The sequence below is a fragment of the Oncorhynchus tshawytscha genome, linkage group LG09 (assembly GCF_018296145.1).
Source record: "Oncorhynchus tshawytscha isolate Ot180627B linkage group LG09, Otsh_v2.0, whole genome shotgun sequence".
Classification (NCBI taxonomy): domain Eukaryota; kingdom Metazoa; phylum Chordata; class Actinopteri; order Salmoniformes; family Salmonidae; genus Oncorhynchus; species Oncorhynchus tshawytscha.
In genome coordinates, this window is record NC_056437.1 from 2807736 (window position 1) to 2831707 (window position 23972).

At 41.3% G+C, this 23972-nt stretch overlaps 1 protein-coding gene across 1 annotated transcript in view; it reads left to right on the plus strand.

Moving 5' to 3' along the window:
• The first annotated feature begins 3075 nt into the window (after window positions 1–3075).
• Window positions 3076–23972, plus strand: part of grin3a (glutamate receptor, ionotropic, N-methyl-D-aspartate 3A) — a 77095-nt gene continuing 56198 nt past the window's right edge. Inside the window, exon 1 of the mRNA XM_042326367.1 lies at window positions 3076–4367. Within this exon, the coding sequence (XP_042182301.1) occupies window positions 3612–4367 (756 nt within the window). The 5' untranslated portion in view covers window positions 3076–3611. The remainder of the gene's footprint in view (window positions 4368–23972) is intronic.

Genomic DNA, 23972 nt, shown 5'->3' on the forward strand with positions numbered 1-23972 from the left:
TCTACCCAACACACTGGACTCTACCCAACACACTGGACTCTACCCAACACAGTGGACTCTACCAACACACGGGACTCTTCCCACACACTGGACTCTACCCAACACACTGGACTCTACCCACACACTGGACTCTACCCACACACGGAACCAAACCCACACACTGGACTCTACCCAACACACTGAACTCTACCCACACACTGGACTCTACCCACACACTGAACTCAACCCACACACTGGACTCTACCCACACACTGAACTCTACCCACACACTGGATTCTGCCCCACACATGGACTCCACCCACATGCTGAACTCTACAACCATACTGGGGTCTACCCACCACATTGGACTCTACCCACACACTGTGTTCCACATATTCTGCTGCTACTGCTCCCTTTATTCTGCTGTATATAACCAAGTTACTTGTACTTCACATTGACTCAGTACTGGTACACCGTGTGTTTATAGCCATGTTATTACCTGGTACCCCTGCACATTGACTCAGTACTGGTACTCCTTGTGTATAGCCATGCTATTACCTGGTACTCCCTGTACATAGCCATGTTATTACCTGGTACTCCCTGTATACAGCCATGTTATTACCTGGTACTCCCTGTATACAGCCATGTTATTACCTGGTACTTCCTGTATATAACCATGTTATTACCTGGTACTCCCTGTATACAGCCATGTTATTACCTGGTACTCCCTGTATATAGCCAAGTTATTACCTGGTACTCCCTGTATACAGCCATGTTATTACCTGGTACTTCCTGTATATAACCATGTTATTACCTGGTACTGCCTGTATACAGCCATGTTATTACCTGGTACTCCTGTATATAGCCAAGTTATTACCTGGTACTCCTGTATATAGCCATGTTATTACCTGGTACTCCTGTATATAGCCATGTTATTACCTGGTACTTCCTGTATATAAACATGTTATTACCTGGTACCCCCTGTATATAGCCATGTTATTACCTGGTACTCCTGTATACAGCCATGTTATTACCTGGTACTTCCTGTATATAACCATGTTATTACCTGGTACTCCCTGTATACAGCCATGTTATTACCTGGTACTCCCTGTATATAGCCAAGTTATTACCTGGTACTCCCTGTATATAGCCATGTTATTACCTGGTACTCCCTGTATATAGCCATGTTATTATTATTATTTGATTTGATCTTTACTCTGCATTGTTAGTCTCCACCTGTTGTTTACCAAGCAAGTGGCAAATACATTGATTTGATTCTGTCCTCACTTCTCCTCTGCTGTCCTCTCTCCTCTAATCTCCTCTAATCTCTTCTCTTCTCCCCTACTTTTGTTTTCACCTGTCCTCTACTCTCCTATCTTCTCCTGTCCTCTCTTCTCTTCTTTAATCCTGTCCTCTCTCCTCTCCTCTCTTCTCCTCTCCTCTCTTCTCTTCTCCTCTCCTCTCTTCTCCTGTCCTCTCTCTTCTCTTCTTAAATCCTTTCCTCCCTCATCTCCTGTCTCCTCCTCTCCTCTCTTCTCCTGTCCTCTCTCCTCTCCTCTCTTCTCCTTTCCTTTCTCTTCTCTTCTTTAATACTTTCCTCCCTCATCTCCTGTCTCCTCCTCTCCTCTCTTCTCCTGTCTTCTCTCCTCTTCTCTTCTCTTCTCTTCTCTTCTCTTCTCTTCTCTTCTCTTCTCTTCTCTTCTCTTCTCTTCTCTTCTCTTCTCTCCTCTCTCTCTTCTCTCTCCTCTCCTCTCTTCTCTCTCCTCTACATTCTCTTCTCTCTCCCCATCCTCTCTCCTCTCTCTTCACTCCCTATCCTCTCCTCTCTTCTCTCCTCTCTTTCTCTTCTCCTGTCCCATCTCTCCTCTCCTCTCCTCTCCTCTCCCTCTCCTCTCCTCTCCTCTCCTCTCCTCTCCTCTCCTCTCCTCTCCTCTCCTCTCCTCTCCTCTCCTCTCCTCTCCTCTCTCCTCTCCTCTCCTCTCCTCTCCTCTCCTCTCCTCTCCTCTCCTCTCCTCTCCTCTCCTCTCCTCTCCTCTCCTCTCCTCTCCTCTCCTCTCCTCTCCTCTCCTCTCCTCTCTCCTCTCCTCTCATCTCCTCTCCTCTACCCTCCTCTCCTCTCCTCTCCTCCTCCTCTCCTCTCTTATGTCATTATTTTTAATGTATCACCATCACCGTCACCACAACTCCTCGTATGCATTTTTCTGTTTGTTTAATAGTTTGCCTGGCCGGTCACTATTTTACATATTTTTCTCTGCATATTACTAGTCAGCTTTTCACCTCATGGTTCTAAATGTGAGATCGATTAGAGCAATCAATCATCTGATATCTCCTTCCTTGGATTGTCCATCTGTCCTTACTGAGATGAGCATTAAAAAGTAGCCTTGTCCGGGCCAAATGGGCCATAGGGCAGGAGCTGTTTCTGCATGAGGCAGCTTGATGTAGAAGTATACCCCTGGGCAGGATGTTAAGAGGAACATTAGGCATACCATGTATCTGAATAACCATTCAGACTAAGCAGGTTCTTCACTTACTCTACTAGACCTCTTGGCAGACCATCACAAATATCATATTACCTGACCTCAAGAGGGCCTACAGATGAAGTATCATAATTTGACCCAGATTTACAAAGCAGAAAAATAATCCTGCAGCAACATGTGTGAATTAGTAGGTGGATTAAAGTCTGAATTGTAAAAGTGGAAATTACAAACTTTAAAAGCCTTTTTAAATCTTGAATACACCACAAGTTTTCATTTCCTACTGTGCAGGAAAAATGCTACAACAGCAGGATAAATTAATTCAGACCTGGCATCTGTAGCTTTGCTATCATATGCACTATAATTAGCCTTAATAGTGAAATATTTCGTTTTTACAAACACCTTAAAAACTCTAGGAGAAAATAAACACACACACACGAATGCAGAGTGTAATTGAATGTGTTTGGATCCTTGAAACATACTCATGATGAGGGAGAGTGACTGTAGTTTTTCTTTTTTCAGCTGCAGTATGCCCGGAAATTACGGTTTCCATTTTTACCGTAAAGCGCATGGTCTCAGGGTTAAGAGCGCGGATATTCGGAGAGTGACGGAGGGACAGAGGAGAACGGAGAGAGACAGAGGAGAACGGGAATACCAGATGGTTTTTTCTCAAGATCAAATAGATGATATTGCAATACATTTTGGGAAGTATATTTATTTTACAAACGGAAGTTGAGAGAGAACCTTACTATAAGTCATGGATATGACTAATAACATAACTATAATCATGTGCAGTAGCTTGTGTCCATCATTCACAAATGTTATTTTTTGTGTTGTTTTCCATTGACCTACATTGGGATGGATATGTGAAACCAAACGGAATACTCGATATGTTCTATAATTCGATTTTTATATATATATAAAATGAAAAGCTTTGAACATGAAAATCCGCATTTGTGGTGTAGATTTCTGTGTCTGTGCACGAGTTGTGTCCGCACTCGCGCCTGTTGGTGAAAAAGCGCACAACTTCGCTCTGTCCGGGATATTTATTAGAAGGGAGCGGATATCTAACTGGCGCTGCGCGGGGACATAACAGGGGGGCAGGGGAACGAGTGGAACTCAGTGTTTCGGTGTGGTTGGAAGGCTCTGGTCTGAGTAATGACGGGTCTCGGGATCTGGAGTACGTTCAGTCGGTTTGCGCGGCTTCCTTTTCTCGCACCATGCACGGTGCTGCTCTGCTTTCTGATTCCAGAATCTCTCTCCCACCCGCAGCCCTGTCAGATTCTCAAACGGATTGGACACACGGTGCGCGTCGGGGCTCTGCACCTACAGCCACGGCTCTTCAATCACGATCCCACCTTCAGGGGCAAGAAAGAACCCCTTGTCCCCGTGGATGAATGGGACACGGACGGAGGCTCGAGGGAGGCAGCGGAGAGACAGTTGGAAAAGATTACCAAAAGTGTTAATGACCACGGTTTACGCAGCCTAAGGACTAAAGGCACGGGGAACAACCAACAAAGGGACAGGGGGTCAAAAAGTAAAAATATGTACAAACAGGTGGAGAGCGGGAGTCGTGTGTTTATGCCAAGAGATTCTATCATATTAGCCATGGAGACGTTAAACCGCATGGTCGGTTTGTTACCATATAATCTCTCACTGGAGTTGGTGATGGCTGTGGAAGCGGGGCTCGGGGAATTACCCGCTTTCTCCTTCTCATCTTCCCCTACCCCTGTGTGTGAAGACCCCATGTCGTTTCTGCAGAGTGTTTGTCATACTGTTATAGTCCAAGGAGTTTCTGCTATGATGGCTTTCCCTCAGACCAGGGACGACCTGGTGAAGTTGGAATTCATCGCGTCAGCGCTTCAGATTCCTGTCATTAGTGTTGTCCAGAACGAATTCAAACGGCAGAGTAAGGTAAGGCGACTATCTCTGTACAAACACAATACACCTGTGCATAAACACGAGTGTCAATGTTGTCTTACCTATTGCTGGTGCATGAACGGAACAGAGCGCTTGGAAACTAGAACAACTAAGAGTTGAGGAAGGAATGCTGTGTGTGTTCAGCTTCACGGGGACAGCGCAGCCCGCTGCTTTAGGGATTTACAATACAACCTAAATGTTGATATGTTTCTTTCCATGTCCCTCCTGTGTAAGGTAATGCGCTAAATTCACAATCACACTCCATGAACAATCTGTCAACGAATATAACAATATCTGCCTAAACAAATAAGGAAATTGTCAGTCATTCATTCAAATTAGCATAAATGGGTAGGCTATATTATTAGAAGATTAAATTATATGCTATACCCACAATTGTAAATTCGACCTATGCATGTAGCTATCTCTCAGACGAAACATATCCTTATGAACATCCGCATAGCTCCACGTTGCGGCAGCAGCACATAGCACCACATCATCACATCTGGCGGCTATTGATTAAAACACTAATGAACGTCAACCCTTCAACAGGTGCATTTATCTCCAAAAGTCAATATTCATTAAACAGATGGCGTCATTTCCTGTAATGTCTGATAAGTTATAATGTTACATGTGGGTGTACATGTCAAAGTGAACAACCAATCATATGGTAAATCATATGAATAAACCTTCCCCTCCTCATCAGACACATGCACGAACGCACACGCACTCACACACACGCGCGCATGCACGCACAAGCACACACACACACACACACAGAGAGAGACCTCACCTCGGTCCCCTTGTACCTCCCTCAGCATGACATAACTAGAGACTAGAGAACTATAAAATATGCCAAGTAGGCCTTTTGAGAGGTTGACTGTTGTAATACAAACCAATGAAATATACTTCGGCCTAAAGATTCATTCATGCTTGATTTGTAGATTTCCATTCACATTAGAGACGGACGTCGGAGCGGGAAAACAAGGTGATTAAAAAGGGAGGAATATAGAGTGAGTAAAGGAAATTACATTTATTCAACTGTTAAAGACGAACATTGGAATTTAAAAAAACTGCTAATTTAGCGAAATTGATGATGAAACATCAGTGGGTGAAGATCACGTCACTGAGGAAAATATTGCCGTGGCAGAACAGCACGTTGCAGTGGTTGAGGACAAAACCGAGTGACAATCAGGAGCCTTTTGAGAAACGTAAAATGGCTGAAATTGTTGGAAACATTGGACAGTTTGATGGAAGTATTGAGCAGTGGCGCTCATACAGGTCTGAACTGTGAATACATTTGATTTTTATATATATATATATATATATATATATTTATTTTGCTACGCAACCTGCTACAGTCAAGACAGAACAGATGATAATAAATCAAATCAAATGTTCAAATCAAATTGTATTTGTCACATACACATGGTTAGCAGATGTTAATGCGAGTGTAGCGAAATGCTTGTAGTTTAGCCCAAATACTAGTCTGTCTGTAAAGGTGTAATAAAGAACACCGTTAAACTCACAGTGCTCTGGTAGTTAATACAGCAGCCAAGCATTGTCACTGATTCTCCCTCTTCCTGATTTCTTCTCTTGAACCTAAACATTTTAGCAATGACTAGTGGTTTTGGTGAACTGTGTCCTTTCAGTATTTCCACAGTGCAGTAAAGTAGAGTACAGTAGAATAGGGCTCCAAGTGGCACAGTGGTAAAGTCACTGCATCTCAGGGCTAGAGGCATCACTACAGAAACAGAAATACCTTATTATATCTCAGTATTCAGACCCTTGGCTATGAGACTTGAAATTGAGCTCAGGTGCATCCTGTTTCCCATTGATCATCCTTGAGATGTTTCTAAAACTAGATTTTCAGTCCACCTGTGGTAAATTCAGTTGATTGGATATGATTTGAAAAGGCACACACCTGTCTATATAAGGTCCCATAGTTGACAGTGCATATCAGAGAAAAAAAAACAGACTTCTGTTTCAAAAAATCTATTGACAACAAACTAAACAAAACAAATATCTATTGCATTTTTTGTTTAATTTGTATTTAATTCTAAGTCACAGCCTATATGCACAACTTATATATAGTATAATGATTTAATACAACAACAACACAAAATTAAATGATGAGCACTTAATGTCTCTGCCAGCCAAGTGTATCACACTCACAAATGCTTCACAAGTGAACTATTTGTAAGCTATAGCCTTCAAATAATCTAAATAATATAGCCTAAATAATCATTTTCTCTCTTAGTCTCCCTGTTTGTCTCCTGTTTGTCTCCTGACCTATTTAGAGTGTTTATATGCTGTTTAATATGACATGCAGACTATTTGAAATGACGAGCGCCTCTTACAGTCACCTCTTCATGTTGGTTATGTAAATACTTTTCATTTAAAACATACGGTTTCAATACTTCAAAACCAAGTAGTAACAAAAGTAACAAAAATAGATGGGTGTTGGTTAAATCGAGATTTTCATGTTGCATTTTTTTCCATCTGTAAGGACGTTGAGTGCCGGAGCGTACCCCGTGAGCATACCCCGTGAGCGTACCCCGTGAGCGTACCCCGTGAGCGATGAGTGGGATTTCAGACCACATACTCTGATCGACACAGGGGCAGCTGTATCTTGTGTCAGACACAATCTACAGAAAGACACTGCAACACCTTCCACTTCAGCCAGCATACTAGACATCGTATTAATTAAAGACTTCCACTTCATCCAGCATACTAGACATCGTGTTAATTAAAGACTTCCACTTCATCCAGCATACTAGAAATCATGTTAAAGACTTCCACTTAATCCAGCATACAAGACATCGTGTTAATTAAAGACTTCCACTTCATCCAGCAAACTAGACATCATGTTAAAGTCTTCCACTTCATCCAGCATACTAGACATCATGTTAAAGACTTCCACTTCATCCAACACACTAGACATCATGTTAAAGACTTCCACTTCATCCAGCATATTAGACATCGTGTTAATTAAAGACTTCCACTTCATCCAGCATACTAGACATCGTGTTAAAGACTTCCACTTCATCCAGCATGCTAGACATCGTGTTAATTAAAGACTTCCACTTCAGCCAGCATACTAGACATCGTGTTAAAGACTTCCACTTCATCCAGCATGCTAGACATCGTGTTAATTAAAGACTTCCACTTCATCCAGCATACTAAACATCATGTTAAAGACTTCCACTTCATCCAGCATACTAGACATTGTGTTAAAGACTTCCACTTCATCCAGCATACAAGACATCATGTTAATTAAAGACTTCCACTTCATCCAGCATACTAAACATCATGTTAAAGACTTCCACTTCAGCCAGCATACTACACATCGTGTTAAAGACTTCCACTTCATCCAGCATACTAGACATCATGTTAATTAAAGACTTCCACTTCATCCAGCATACTAGACATCATGTTAAAGACTTCCACTTCATCCTGCATACTAGACATTGTGTTAAAGACTTCCACTTCATCCAGCATACTAAACATCATGTTAAAGACTTCCACTTCATCCAGCATACTAGACATCATGTTAAAGACTTCCACTTCATCCAGCATACAAGACATCATGTTAATTAAAGACTTCCACTTCATCCAGCATACTAGACATCATGTTAATTAAAGACTTCCACTTCATCCAGCATACTAGACATCATGTTAAAGACTTCCACTTCATCCTGCATACTAGACATCGTGTTAAAGACTTCCACTTCATCCAGCATACTAGACATCATGTTAAAGACTTCCACTTCATCCAGCATACTAGACATCGTGTTAAAGACTTCCACTTCATCCAGCATACTAGACATCGTGTTAATTAAAGACTTCCACTTCATCCAGCATACTAAACATCATGTTAAAGACTTCCACTTCATCCAGCATACTAGACATCGTGTTAAAGACTTCCACTTCATCCTGCATACTAGACATCATGTTAAAGACTTCCACTTCATCCAGCATACTAAACATCATGTTAAAGACTTCCACTTCATCCAGCATACTAGACATCATGTTAAAGACTTCCACTTCATCCAGCATACAAGACATCATGTTAATTAAAGACTTCCACTTCATCCAGCATACTAGACATCATGTTAATTAAAGACTTCCACTTCATCCAGCATACTAGACATCATGTTAAAGACTTCCACTTCATCCAGCATACTAGACATCGTGTTAAAGACTTCCACTTCATCCAGCATACTAGACATCGTGTTAATTAAAGACTTCCACTTCATCCAGCATACTAAACATCATGTTAAAGACTTCCACTTCATCCAGCATACTAGACATCGTGTTAAAGCCTTCCACTTCATCCAGCATACTAGACATCATGTTAAAGACTTACACTTCATCCAGCATACAAGACATCATGTTAATTAAAGACTTCCACTTCATCCAGCATACTAGACATCATGTTAATTAAAGACTTCCACTTCATCCAGCATACTAGACATCATGTTAAAGACTTCCACTTCATCCAACACACTAGACATCATGTTAAAGACTTCCACTTCATCCAGCATGCTAGACATCGTGTTAATTAAAGACTTCCACTTCAGCCAGCATACTAGACATCGTGTTAAAGACTTCCACTTCATCCAGCATGCTAGACATCGTGTTAATTAAAGACTTCCACTTCATCCAGCATACTAAACATCATGTTAAAGACTTCCACTTCATCCAGCATACTAGACATTGTGTTAAAGACTTCCACTTCATCCAGCATACAAGACATCATGTTAATTAAAGACTTCCACTTCATCCAGCATACTAGACATCATGTTAATTAAAGACTTCCACTTCATCCAGCATACTAGACATCATGTTAAAGACTTCCACTTCATCCTGCATACTAGACATTGTGTTAAAGACTTCCACTTCATCCAGCATACTAAACATCATGTTAAAGACTTCCACTTCATCCAGCATACTAGACATCATGTTAAAGACTTCCACTTCATCCAGCATACAAGACATCATGTTAATTAAAGACTTCCACTTCATCCAGCATACTAGACATCGTGTTAAAGACTTCCACTTCATCCAGCATACTAGACATCGTGTTAATTAAAGACTTCCACTTCATCCAGCATACTAAACATCATGTTAAAGACTTCCACTTCATCCAGCATACTAGACATCGTGTTAAAGACTTCCACTTCATCCAGCATACTAGACATCATGTTAAAGACTTCCACTTCATCCAGCATACAAGACATCATGTTAATTAAAGACTTCCACTTCATCCAGCATACTAGACATCATGTTAATTAAAGACTTCCACTTCATCCAGCATACTAGACATCATGTTAAAGACTTCCACTTCATCCTGCATACTAGACATCATGTTAAAGACTTCCACTTCATCCAGCATACTAAACATCATGTTAAAGACTTCCACTTCATCCAGCATACTAGACATCATGTTAAAGACTTCCACTTCATCCAGCATACAAGACATCATGTTAATTAAAGACTTCCACTTCATCCAGCATACTAGACATCATGTTAATTAAAGACTTCCACTTCATCCAGCATACTAGACATCATGTTAAAGACTTCCACTTCATCCAGCATACTAGACATCGTGTTAAAGACTTCCACTTCATCCAGCATACTAGACATCGTGTTAATTAAAGACTTCCACTTCATCCAGCATACTAGACATCATGTTAAAGACTTCCACTTCATCCAGCATACAAGACATCATGTTAATTAAAGACTTCCACTTCATCCAGCATACTAGACATCATGTTAATTAAAGACTTCCACTTCATCCAGCATACTAGACATCGTGTTAAAGACTTCCACTTCATCCAGCATGCTAGACATCGTGTTAATTAAAGACTTCCACTTCAGCCAGCATACTAGACATCGTGTTAAAGACTTCCACTTCATCCAGCATGCTAGACATCGTGTTAATTAAAGACTTCCACTTCATCCAGCATACTAAACATCATGTTAAAGACTTCCACTTCATCCAGCATACTAGACATTGTGTTAAAGACTTCCACTTCATCCAGCATACAAGACATCATGTTAATTAAAGACTTCCACTTCATCCAGCATACTAAACATCATGTTAAAGACTTCCACTTCAGCCAGCATACTACACATCGTGTTAAAGACTTCCACTTCATCCAGCATACTAGACATCATGTTAATTAAAGACTTCCACTTCATCCAGCATACTAGACATCATGTTAAAGACTTCCACTTCATCCTGCATACTAGACATTGTGTTAAAGACTTCCACTTCATCCAGCATACTAAACATCATGTTAAAGACTTCCACTTCATCCAGCATACTAGACATCATGTTAAAGACTTCCACTTCATCCAGCATACAAGACATCATGTTAATTAAAGACTTCCACTTCATCCAGCATACTAGACATCATGTTAATTAAAGACTTCCACTTCATCCAGCATACTAGACATCATGTTAAAGACTTCCACTTCATCCTGCATACTAGACATCGTGTTAAAGACTTCCACTTCATCCAGCATACTAGACATCATGTTAAAGACTTCCACTTCATCCAGCATACTAGACATCGTGTTAAAGACTTCCACTTCATCCAGCATACTAGACATCGTGTTAATTAAAGACTTCCACTTCATCCAGCATACTAAACATCATGTTAAAGACTTCCACTTCATCCAGCATACTAGACATCGTGTTAAAGACTTCCACTTCATCCTGCATACTAGACATCATGTTAAAGACTTCCACTTCATCCAGCATACTAAACATCATGTTAAAGACTTCCACTTCATCCAGCATACTAGACATCATGTTAAAGACTTCCACTTCATCCAGCATACAAGACATCATGTTAATTAAAGACTTCCACTTCATCCAGCATACTAGACATCATGTTAATTAAAGACTTCCACTTCATCCAGCATACTAGACATCATGTTAAAGACTTCCACTTCATCCAGCATACTAGACATCGTGTTAAAGACTTCCACTTCATCCAGCATACTAGACATCGTGTTAATTAAAGACTTCCACTTCATCCAGCATACTAAACATCATGTTAAAGACTTCCACTTCATCCAGCATACTAGACATCGTGTTAAAGCCTTCCACTTCATCCAGCATACTAGACATCATGTTAAAGACTTACACTTCATCCAGCATACAAGACATCATGTTAATTAAAGACTTCCACTTCATCCAGCATACTAGACATCATGTTAATTAAAGACTTCCACTTCATCCAGCATACTAGACATCATGTTAAAGACTTCCACTTCATCCAACACACTAGACATCATGTTAAAGACTTCCACTTCATCCAGCATGCTAGACATCGTGTTAATTAAAGACTTCCACTTCAGCCAGCATACTAGACATCGTGTTAAAGACTTCCACTTCATCCAGCATGCTAGACATCGTGTTAATTAAAGACTTCCACTTCATCCAGCATACTAAACATCATGTTAAAGACTTCCACTTCATCCAGCATACTAGACATTGTGTTAAAGACTTCCACTTCATCCAGCATACAAGACATCATGTTAATTAAAGACTTCCACTTCATCCAGCATACTAGACATCATGTTAATTAAAGACTTCCACTTCATCCAGCATACTAGACATCATGTTAAAGACTTCCACTTCATCCTGCATACTAGACATTGTGTTAAAGACTTCCACTTCATCCAGCATACTAAACATCATGTTAAAGACTTCCACTTCATCCAGCATACTAGACATCATGTTAAAGACTTCCACTTCATCCAGCATACAAGACATCATGTTAATTAAAGACTTCCACTTCATCCAGCATACTAGACATCGTGTTAAAGACTTCCACTTCATCCAGCATACTAGACATCGTGTTAATTAAAGACTTCCACTTCATCCAGCATACTAAACATCATGTTAAAGACTTCCACTTCATCCAGCATACTAGACATCGTGTTAAAGACTTCCACTTCATCCAGCATACTAGACATCATGTTAAAGACTTCCACTTCATCCAGCATACAAGACATCATGTTAATTAAAGACTTCCACTTCATCCAGCATACTAGACATCATGTTAATTAAAGACTTCCACTTCATCCAGCATACTAGACATCATGTTAAAGACTTCCACTTCATCCTGCATACTAGACATCATGTTAAAGACTTCCACTTCATCCAGCATACTAAACATCATGTTAAAGACTTCCACTTCATCCAGCATACTAGACATCATGTTAAAGACTTCCACTTCATCCAGCATACAAGACATCATGTTAATTAAAGACTTCCACTTCATCCAGCATACTAGACATCATGTTAATTAAAGACTTCCACTTCATCCAGCATACTAGACATCATGTTAAAGACTTCCACTTCATCCAGCATACTAGACATCGTGTTAAAGACTTCCACTTCATCCAGCATACTAGACATCGTGTTAATTAAAGACTTCCACTTCATCCAGCATACTAGACATCATGTTAAAGACTTCCACTTCATCCAGCATACAAGACATCATGTTAATTAAAGACTTCCACTTCATCCAGCATACTAGACATCATGTTAATTAAAGACTTCCACTTCATCCAGCATACTAGACATCATGTTAAAGACTTCCACTTCATCCAACACACTAGACATCATGTTAAAGACTTCCACTTCATCCAGCATGCTAGACATCGTGTTAATTAAAGACTTCCACTTCATCCTGCATACTAGACATCGTGTTAAAGACTTCCACTTCATCCAGCATACTAAACATCATGTTAAAGACTTCCACTTCATCCAGCATACTAGACATCATGTTAAAGACTTCCACTTCATCCAGCATACAAGACATCATGTTAAAGACTTCCACTTCATCCAGCATACTAGATGTTAAAGACTTCCACTTCATCCAGCATACTAAACATCATGTTAAAGACTTCCACTTCATCCAGCATACTAGATGTTAAAGACTTCCACTTCATCCAGCATACTAGACATCATGTTAAAGACTTCCACTTTATCCAGCATACTAGACATCATGTTAAAGACTTCCACTTCATCCAGCATACTAGACATCATGTTAAAGACTTCCACTTCATCCAGCATACTAGACATTGTGTTAAAGACTTCCACTTCATCCAGCATACAAGACATCATGTTAATTAAAGACTTCCACTTCATCCAGCATACTAGACATCATGTTAATTAAAGACTTCCACTTCATCCAGCATACTAGACATCATGTTAAAGACTTCCACTTCATCCTGCATACTAGACATTGTGTTAAAGACTTCCACTTCATCCAGCATACTAAACATCATGTTAAAGACTTCCACTTCATCCAGCATACTAGACATCATGTTAAAGACTTCCACTTCATCCAGCATACAAGACATCATGTTAATTAAAGACTTCCACTTCATCCAGCATACTAGACATCGTGTTAAAGACTTCCACTTCATCCAGCATACTAGACATCGTGTTAATTAAAGACTTCCACTTCATCCAGCATACTAAACATCATGTTAAAGACTTCCACTTCATCCAGCATACTAGACATCGTGTTAAAGACTTCCACTTCATCCAGCATACTAGACATCATGTTAAAGACTTCCACTTCATCCAGCATACAAGACATCATGTTAATTAAAGACTTCCACTTCATCCAGCATACTAGACATCATGTTAATTAAAGACTTCCACTTCATCCAGCATACTAGACATCATGTTAAAGACTTCCACTTCATCCTGCATACTAGACATCATGTTAAAGACTTCCACTTCATCCAGCATACTAAACATCATGTTAAAGACTTCCACTTCATCCAGCATACTAGACATCATGTTAAAGACTTCCACTTCATCCAGCATACAAGACATCATGTTAATTAAAGACTTCCACTTCATCCAGCATACTAGACATCATGTTAATTAAAGACTTCCACTTCATCCAGCATACTAGACATCATGTTAAAGACTTCCACTTCATCCAGCATACTAGACATCGTGTTAAAGACTTCCACTTCATCCAGCATACTAGACATCGTGTTAATTAAAGACTTCCACTTCATCCAGCATACTAGACATCATGTTAAAGACTTCCACTTCATCCAGCATACAAGACATCATGTTAATTAAAGACTTCCACTTCATCCAGCATACTAGACATCATGTTAATTAAAGACTTCCACTTCATCCAGCATACTAGACATCATGTTAAAGACTTCCACTTCATCCAACACACTAGACATCATGTTAAAGACTTCCACTTCATCCAGCATGCTAGACATCGTGTTAATTAAAGACTTCCACTTCATCCTGCATACTAGACATCGTGTTAAAGACTTCCACTTCATCCAGCATACTAAACATCATGTTAAAGACTTCCACTTCATCCAGCATACTAGACATCATGTTAAAGACTTCCACTTCATCCAGCATACAAGACATCATGTTAAAGACTTCCACTTCATCCAGCATACTAGATGTTAAAGACTTCCACTTCATCCAGCATACTAAACATCATGTTAAAGACTTCCACTTCATCCAGCATACTAGATGTTAAAGACTTCCACTTCATCCAGCATACTAGACATCATGTTAAAGACTTCCACTTTATCCAGCATACTAGACATCATGTTAAAGACTTCCACTTCATCCAGCATACTAGACATCGTGTTAAAGACTTCCACTTCATCCAGCATATTAGACATCGTGTTAATTAAAGACTTCCACTTCATCCAGCATACTAGACATCGTGTTAAAGACTTCCACTTCATCCAGCATATTAGACATTGTGTTAATTAAAGACTTCCACTTCATCCAGCATACTAGACATCATGTTAATTAAAGACTTCCACTTCATCCAGCATACTAAACATCATGTTAAAGACTTCCACTTCATCCAGCATACTAGACATCATGTTAAAGACTTCCACTTCATCCAGCATACTAGACATCGTGTTAAAGACTTCCACTTCATCCAGCATATTAGACATTGTGTTAATTAAAGACTTCCACTTCATCCAGCATACTAGACATCATGTTAAAGACTTCCACTTCATCCAGCATACTAGACATCGTGTTAAAGGCTTACACAGGTGAATCTGTCACCGTGAAAGAGGCATCACTGATGTCACAGTTCAGTTAAACGGACAAACTGAAAAAGCTGACACTATACGTCATGAAAGCAGACTATCCATCACTACTGTGGCATTCGTGGCTGGAGACAATCACACTGGGCTGGCCATCGTTGCATACAACATCACATGGAGACTATCCATCACTACTGTGGCATTCGTGGCTGGAGACAATCACACTGGGCTGGCCATCGTTGCATACAACATCACATGGAGACTATCCATCACTACTGTGGCATTCGTGGCTGGAGACAATCACACTGGGCTGGCCATCGTTGCATACAACATCACATGGAGACTACCCATCACTACTGTGGCATTCGTGGCTGGAGACAATCACATTGGGCTGGCCATCGTTGCATACAACATCACATGGAGACTATCCATCACTACTGTGGCATTCGTGGCTGGAGACAATCACACTGGGCTGGCCATCGTTGCATACAACATCACATGGAGACTACCCATCACTACTGTGGCATTCGTGGCTGGAGACAATCACATTGGGCTGGCCATCGTTGCATACAACATCACATGGAGACTATCCATCACTACTGTGGCATTTGTGGCCGGAGACAATCACACTGGGCTGGCCATCGTTGCATACAACATCAAATGGAGACTATCCATCACTACTGTGGCATTCGTGGCCGGAGACAATCACACTGAGCTGGCCATCGTTGCATACAACATCACATGGAGACTACCCATCACTACTGTGGCATTCTTGGCTGGAGACAATCACATTGGGCTGGCCATCGTTGCATACAACATCACATGGAGACTAAGGCTGTAACCGTCATCTTAAAGAAACATGGAGGATTATTTATTGGAGAGCATGAAAGACATTTCAGTGAAGCTTAGCATTAAGCCTGACAGCAAACTAACATTTCTGAAAGGACAAACCTGTACCTTATGCTATCAGACCAAAAGTTGAGGCTGACTTGGACGCTTTAGTCAAGAACAAAGTACTGGGAGCCAGTCAGCTTGAGTGGATGGGCTACACCCATCGTACCAGTCCTTAAGAAGGATGGTAGAATCTGGATACGAGGAGACTAACACACATCGACAACCTTGTTGCGGGTTCATCTGTGGGGGGGGGGGTTTAGCAAAATCGAACTCTGTCTAATTGCAGATGCACGTGGATGAAGCAAGGGGCTCTTCAGGTACTGGCATCTACTGTTTAGAATCACAAGTGCACCAGCACTGTTCCAAAGGGCAGATCTTGAGTAGAGGAATACTTGGATGACATCCTCGTTACTGGGAAAGATGAAGAGGACCATCTCCAGAACTTGCATGAAACATTACAGCGATTGACGGACTGCGAGTTCGCAAGGACAAATTCTTCCATTCTTCCAATCATCAGTTGAATACCTTGGACACATCATCGACGACATATACCTTCACAAGGCTCCATCTAAGGTAATGGCTATCTTGGATGCCCCAGCCCCTGAGAATGTGAGTCAATTCAATTATTTCCTGGGGCTACGGAAATATACGGACACTTAATTCTGAGATTAGCAGTGAAGCTGAAGCCACTGCATCAGTTGCTTTGTCAGGACAAATCATGGAAATGGACAAAACAAAGCATTTGTGAAAACCAAGGAAACACACTTGAAATCTAAGCCACTGTACTTCGAGCTGTCAGTGCACAACTAGCTTGACATGCTAGTCCCTACGGTGTGGGAACAGTTTTGTCCCATATCATGCCTTCTGGTGAAAAGAAGACGATCGCTATCGCATCGGACATTGAACAAAGCAGAAATGAACTACGTACAGATAGAACGAGGAGGCCTGGGCATTGTTTTTTGGAGTGCATAAGTTTCCCCAGTATCTGTACAGGAGGACGTTTACCCTTACAGATCATCATCTGCTGATGAACCACATACTAGGAATCCGTCACTGCTGCCAGCAGAATGCAAAGGTGGCTTTGTTGTTGTCAGCACACAACTACAACATCAAGTACCACAAGTCAGAACGGCAACACCTGTGGTCAAACCAGAGTCTTCTACTTCAGACAAAAGTGGAGAAACGCCAGAAAAAACCTGGTGTTATCTGAAGTGATGGACATCAATGCAGTAGATGCTCAGAAGCTGAAGCCTTTTCAAGAGAACTGAGATGTACAGTCCAGTTGTCTTCTGTGGGGGAGGAGAGTTATTACTCTGGCCTTCGCTGAGGAAACCAGTGTTGAAACTGCTGCACTCAGGTCAAAGCTACTTCTGGTGGCCTGGATTGGATGGAAGCAATTGAGGAGAAAGCAAAAATATGTTCCTCATGTCAGAAGGTTTGCAATGAAACTCAACTTGCACCTCTTCATCCGTGGGATTGACCAGAGGAGGCGTGGCAACACATACACATCGACTTCACAGGTACATTTGAAGACAGAATGTTTCTCGTGGTCATTGATCCTCATAACAAGTGGCCTTCATGAGGTCTACTACTGCAGATGTCTACCTTCCTACAGGTGAATAGCATACAACACTTCAGGTCCTCGGGTCCTATCATCAACGGGCCGGCCGGAGAGGTTTGTACAGACCATGAAACATGCTTTGAAAGCGTTTCAGGGTCAAGGGACACTGCACCAACGCTTGCACAACTTCCTGGCATCCAGGAACACACCACACACAACCACAAAATCTTTGCCTACTCATGAAAAGAGAAGCTTGTAAATGTGTTTATTTATTGGAGATCTAAAAAGCTGTTTATTTATTTCACGTGGCTCATTTGGTATTTTATTAGGATCCCCATTAGCTGTTTCAAAAGTAGCAACTACTCTTCCTGGAGTCCACACAAAACATAACATATTAAATATTACAGAGCATTAATAAACAACAGCTCAAGGACAGAACTACATACATTACAATTTATCAATACATATCAATACATCAATACATACACACAAACTACCTAGGTCAAATAGGGGAGAGGCGTTGTGCCTTGAGGTGTTGCTTTATCTGTTTTTTGAAACCAGGTTTGCGGTTTACTTTTAACAATATGAGCTAGAACAGAGTTCCATGCAGTAATGCCTCTATATAATACTGTACGATTTCTTGAATTTGTTCTGGATTTGGGGACTGTGAAAAGATCCCTGGTGGCTTGTCTGGTGGGGTAAGTGTGTGTGTCAGAGCTGTGTGTAAGTTGACTATGCAAACCATTTGGGATTTAACACAATAATGTTTCTGATCAAAAGAAGGAGTGATGTAGTCCGTCTCTCCTCAACTCTTAGCTAAGAGAGACTGGCATGCATAGTATTTATATCAGCCCTCTGCTTACAATGAAGAGCAAGACATTGTTCTGGGCCAGCTGCAGCTTAACTAGGTCTTTCCTTGCAGCACTCAACCAAATGGCTGGACAATAATGAAGACAAGACAAAACTAGAGCCTAAAGGACTTTTGAGTGGGGTGTAAAAATAACAGAGCATATCTTTATTAATGACAGACTTCTCCCCATCTTTACAACCATTGAATCTATATGTTTTGACCATGACAGTTTACAATCTAAGGGAACACCAAGTAATTTAGTCTCCTCAACTGGGTCAACAGCCACACCATTCATTACCAGATACAGCTGAGTTCTAGAATTTAGGGAATTATATGTACCAAATACAATGCTCTTAGTTTTGGAGATGTTCAGGACCAGTTTATTACTGGCGACCCATTCTAAAACAGACTGCAACTCTTTGTTAAGGGTTTCAGTGATTTCATTAGCTGTGGTTGCTGATGCGTATATGGTTGAATCATCAGTGTACATGGACACACATGCTTTGTTTAATGCCAGTGGCAGGTCATTAGTAAAAATAGAAAAGAGTAGAGGGCCTAGAGAGCTGCCCTGCGGTACACCACACTGTTTGACATTAGAGAAGCTTCCATTAAATAAAACCCTTTGAGATCTATTAGCTCTGAATCCACAATATGGCAGAGGTTAAAGTAAAGGCTGGTTTTTCTTGGGTAATTACTTTGGCATCCCTTTTTCTTTACCAGTAATTGGCAAATGGTTTTTACTTTTAATTTAAAGTACTCCAAAGTGTTTTATCCATCATTCTTTATATCATTGATCCGTTTCTTCTTCTTTTTGTTGAGTTTAGTCACATCATTTCTCAATTTGCAGTAAGTCAAATGTGCAGCCAGACTTATTAGCCACTCCTTTTGCCCTCATCTCTTTCAACAATACAGTTTTTCAATTCCTCATCAATCCATGGAGCCTTAACAGTTCTAACAGTCAGTTTCTTAACAGGTGCATGTTTAGACCTCTGTTTACAGTCCTGTCTCATCTATAAATGCTATATCCTTGTATTGCTACTGATGTATCATCAATCAATTATCTAAGTGAGTCTCAGAATGGCTAATATATGAATGTTATCTGATGTTAGCAAGTTATTGATTTCATGAACCTTATTTCTAAGGATGGAAGTTAACATGCACCTTAGCCAAATACATTTAAAAATCAGTTTTACACAATTCCTGATATTTAATACTAGTACAAATTCCCTGTCTTAGGTCAGTTAGGTCACCACATTATTTTAAGAATGTGAAGTGTCAGAATAATAGTAGAGAGAATTATTTATTTTAGTTTTTATTTCTTTCATCACATTTCCAGTGGGTCAGAAGTTTACATACACTCAATTAATATATGCTAGCATTGCTTTAAATTGTTTAACTTGGCTCAAACGTTTTGGGTAGCCTTCCACAAGCTTCCCACAATAAGTTGGGTGATTTTTGGCCCCTTCCTCCTGACAGAGCTGGTGTAACTGAGTCAGGTTTGTAGGCCTCCTTGCTCGCACTCACTTTTTCGGTTCTGCCCACAAATGTTCTATGGGATTGAGGTCAGGGCTTTGTGATGGCCACCTCAATACCCTGACTTTGATGTCCTTAAGCCATTTTTGCCACAACTTTGGTAGTATGCTTGGGGTCATTGTCCATTTAGAAGACTTTTTGCAACTAAGCTTTAACTTCCTGACTGATGTCTTGAGATGTTGCTTAAACTAAAAAAAATCTTGCTTGTTTGTAGGTGACCAAATACTTATTTTCCACCATAATTTGCAAATAAATTCATTAAAAATCCTACAATGTGATTTTCTGGATTTTCTTTTCTCGTTTTGTCTGTCATAGTTGAAGTGTACCTATGATGAAAATTACAGGCCTCTCATCTTTTTAAGTGGGAGAACTTGCACAATTGGTGGCTGACTAAATACTTTTTTTGCTCCACTGTATTAAAATGGGCTATTTTCAGCCCTTTCCTGCATATCTTTTCAGAGATAGACATAATATTGAAATGAGCAGACAAAGCAAGAGAGAATAAATATACATTCAGCAGTCCATTAATCATTTGGTTTTTGCTGCGGGGTTGAAGCTACAAACCCATAGTCTTGGCGCTCTCATCCCTTCCAGTCTTCTGGGAGGGTGGACAATGAGCCTGTCATAGCGGATGTAAGCAATGTCCTCACGCGCTCTGGCAGCTTCCATGACTGGGATCAGCTACTGGCCACAGCTTCTGGCCACAGCTTCAGGATAGTCCTCGTTGAGGAAGATATACATTCCTCTAAAGTTCTTGGCTCTTTCCAGAACAGCTACCTTGTCCTTAAACCTCAGGAACTTGACCACTATCAGCCTGGTTCTGTCATCTGGGCCAGTGGTGGGTTTTCCAGTCCTGTGGGCGCGCTCCACCTCTCTACTTGTGGTCCATCTTCAGTTTCTCAGAGATCATTTCCCTCACTTTGTTCTAATCTCCATCCAGGTGTTGAGTTTCTGTTGTTCCGCTTTGATTGTCATTGTTATCATGGATTCACACACAGAGCAATGACTTACAGACTGCTGTCACCTTGCTGTTCTCCTGTTTCAACTCTTCGACCCTGGGAGGACTGCAAACTGTTCTTCAGTACCTGGACCTCTCTGGTCAGGTCGTCCATTCTTTTATTAGTTGAATCCACCAGTATTTGGACGAAACACTTGAAGCTAATTTTCTTGTTGTTGTCACAACTGCTTGTAGAACTATTTTTGTTTGTTTAAAAGATCCTTTATCTGTGATAGAGAGACACCACTGTCCTCAACAGTAATCCCACTGGCTTTGGTCTTTGTCATATTAGCTAGCAACGTTTACACTGTTACTCCTCGTAGTTCCAGACAGGGTAGGTCACAGGGAAGATTAAAAACAACAAACAGCAGGGATCTAGAAACCCGGGACAATCCGTGGTCTCAGCCACAATGGCTAACCGCATCGCTGGCTGCGTTCAAGCCCTCAAGAAACCCAGCTAGCGTATAGCTAGCAGCTAGGCTCAGACCCGGACTTGGTCGGAAGGATCACTGAACAGAGAGTAGCAGTCCTAACAACTGATGCCAACTGCATTGTGGGATCCAAACTAAAAAGTTAGCCAGCTACTAAGAAACTTTCCAATATACATTTAAAACAACACACTTTCCAAAACAACAAACCGAGCTCTCCCTGTTTCCACGTTCAACAGGAAGTGACAGGGACAAGAGAGTGGAGCTGTGAAAGTGTAACAAACTGGTTCATCATGAGAGGAGATGTTATATATTGGGATTGTTCCATTTGTACTTCCAGACTTGCTGTAGTTGTGCCCCAGAGCATCATGGGTGTTGGATGATGTATATTAGCATGTTCCAGAAAAATGGATAACGATTTAAAAATAAAAAAATAAGATTAACTGTACACACCACTGGGATCGAATTATCTCTCTCTGCCTGTCTCTCTCTTTCTCTCTCCTTCTCTCTCTTTATCTCTCTTTCTCTCTGCCTCTCTGCCTGTCTCTGCCCTTTTCTCTCCTTCTCTCTCTTTCTCTCTCTTTCTCTCTCTTTCTCTTTCTCTCTCTTTCTCTCTGCCTCTCTGCCTGTCTCTCTGCCTTTCTCTCCCTCTGTCTCTCTGTCCCTCTCTCCCTATCTCTCTGCCGGTCTCTGCCTTTCTCTCTCTCTGTCACTTTGTCTGTCTCTCTGCCCTTCTCTCTCTCTTTCTCTCTGCCTCTGCCTCTCTGCCTCTCTCTCTTTCTCTCTCTGCCTGTCTCGCTGCCCCTTTCTCTCCTTCTCTCTTTCTCTCTCTTTCTCTCTCTTTCTCTTTCTCTCTCTTTCTCTCTGCCTCTGCCTCTCTGCCTGCCTCTATGCCTGCCTCTCTGCCTTTCTCTCCCCCTGTCTCTCTGTCCCTCTCTCCCTATCTCTCTGCCGGTCTCTGCCTTTCTCTCTCTCTGTCACTTTGTCTGTCTCTCTACCCTTCTATCTCTCTGTTTCTCTGCCTGTCTCTCTGCCCTTCTCTCTTTCTCTGCCTGTCTCTCTGCCCTTCTCTCTCTGCCTGTCTCTCTGCCCTTCTCTCTCTGCTCATCTCTGTCTCTCTCTCTCTGCCTGTCTCTCTGCCCTTCTCTCTCTCTGCTTTTCTCTCTCTCTGCCCTTCTCTTTCTCTGTCTCTCCCACTCTCCATTTCAATTTGCTTCATTGGTATACCATGTAACGTATTGATACATATTGCCAAAGCACAATGTTACAATTGAAAATAGAGTAATTAACAGTTCTTTCTCTCTCATACCAAACATCAGATTAGACAGTTATCATCAGAACATTGGTATCTATGCTCTACAAGCACACTTCTCTGACCAGGCTGAGACCCCGGCTGAGACCCAGGCTGAGACCCAGGCAGAGACCCAGGCAGAGACCCAGGCAGAGACCCAGGCTGAGACCCAGGCTGAGACCCAGGCTGAGACCCAGGCTGAGACCCAGGCAGAGACCCAGGCTGAGACCCAGGCTGAGACCCAGGCAGAGACCCAGGCTGAGACCCAGGCTGAGACCCAGGCTGAGACCCAGGCAGAGACCCAGGCTGAGACCCAGGCTGAGACCCAGGCCACCTGCTACGTTATAGCAACACAAGAAAACACTTCCTGCTCATTAGCCATTAATAACTATTTACTGTGTATCAATACACATCGAATAACAGTTACAACAGTGGTGTGTGGTGTCTGTGACCCAAATAGCACCCTATACCCTACTTTTGAGTAGAATCCTATGGGCTGGTCCTATGGGCCCTGGTCTAAAGTAGTGCACTATATAGGGAATAGGGTTCCATAGGACTGTGGTCCAAAGTAGTGCACTATGTAGGGAATGGGGTTCCATAGGACTCTGGTCTAAAGTAGTGCACTACATAGGGAATAGGGTTCCATAGGACTGTGGTCCAAAGTAGTGCACTACATAGGGAATAGGGTGCCATTTGGGACTTGAAAGTTGTGTTTGAAGGGGATGAGAGTAGAGCCCTGAGGGCAACAAGGGTTTTTTATGTTGTTCAATAGCAGCGCTTCCTCCTGTTGATTGGGCTGATAAATAAAAATAAATCCTGTAATTAGTTAAACGGAAGGGTTCTGTAATTAGTTACTACCCTGAAGGATTCTGTAATTAGTTACCCTGACGGGTTCTGTAATTAGTTAACCGGAATGGTTCTGCAATTAGTTAACTGGAATAGTTCTGCAATTAGTTAACA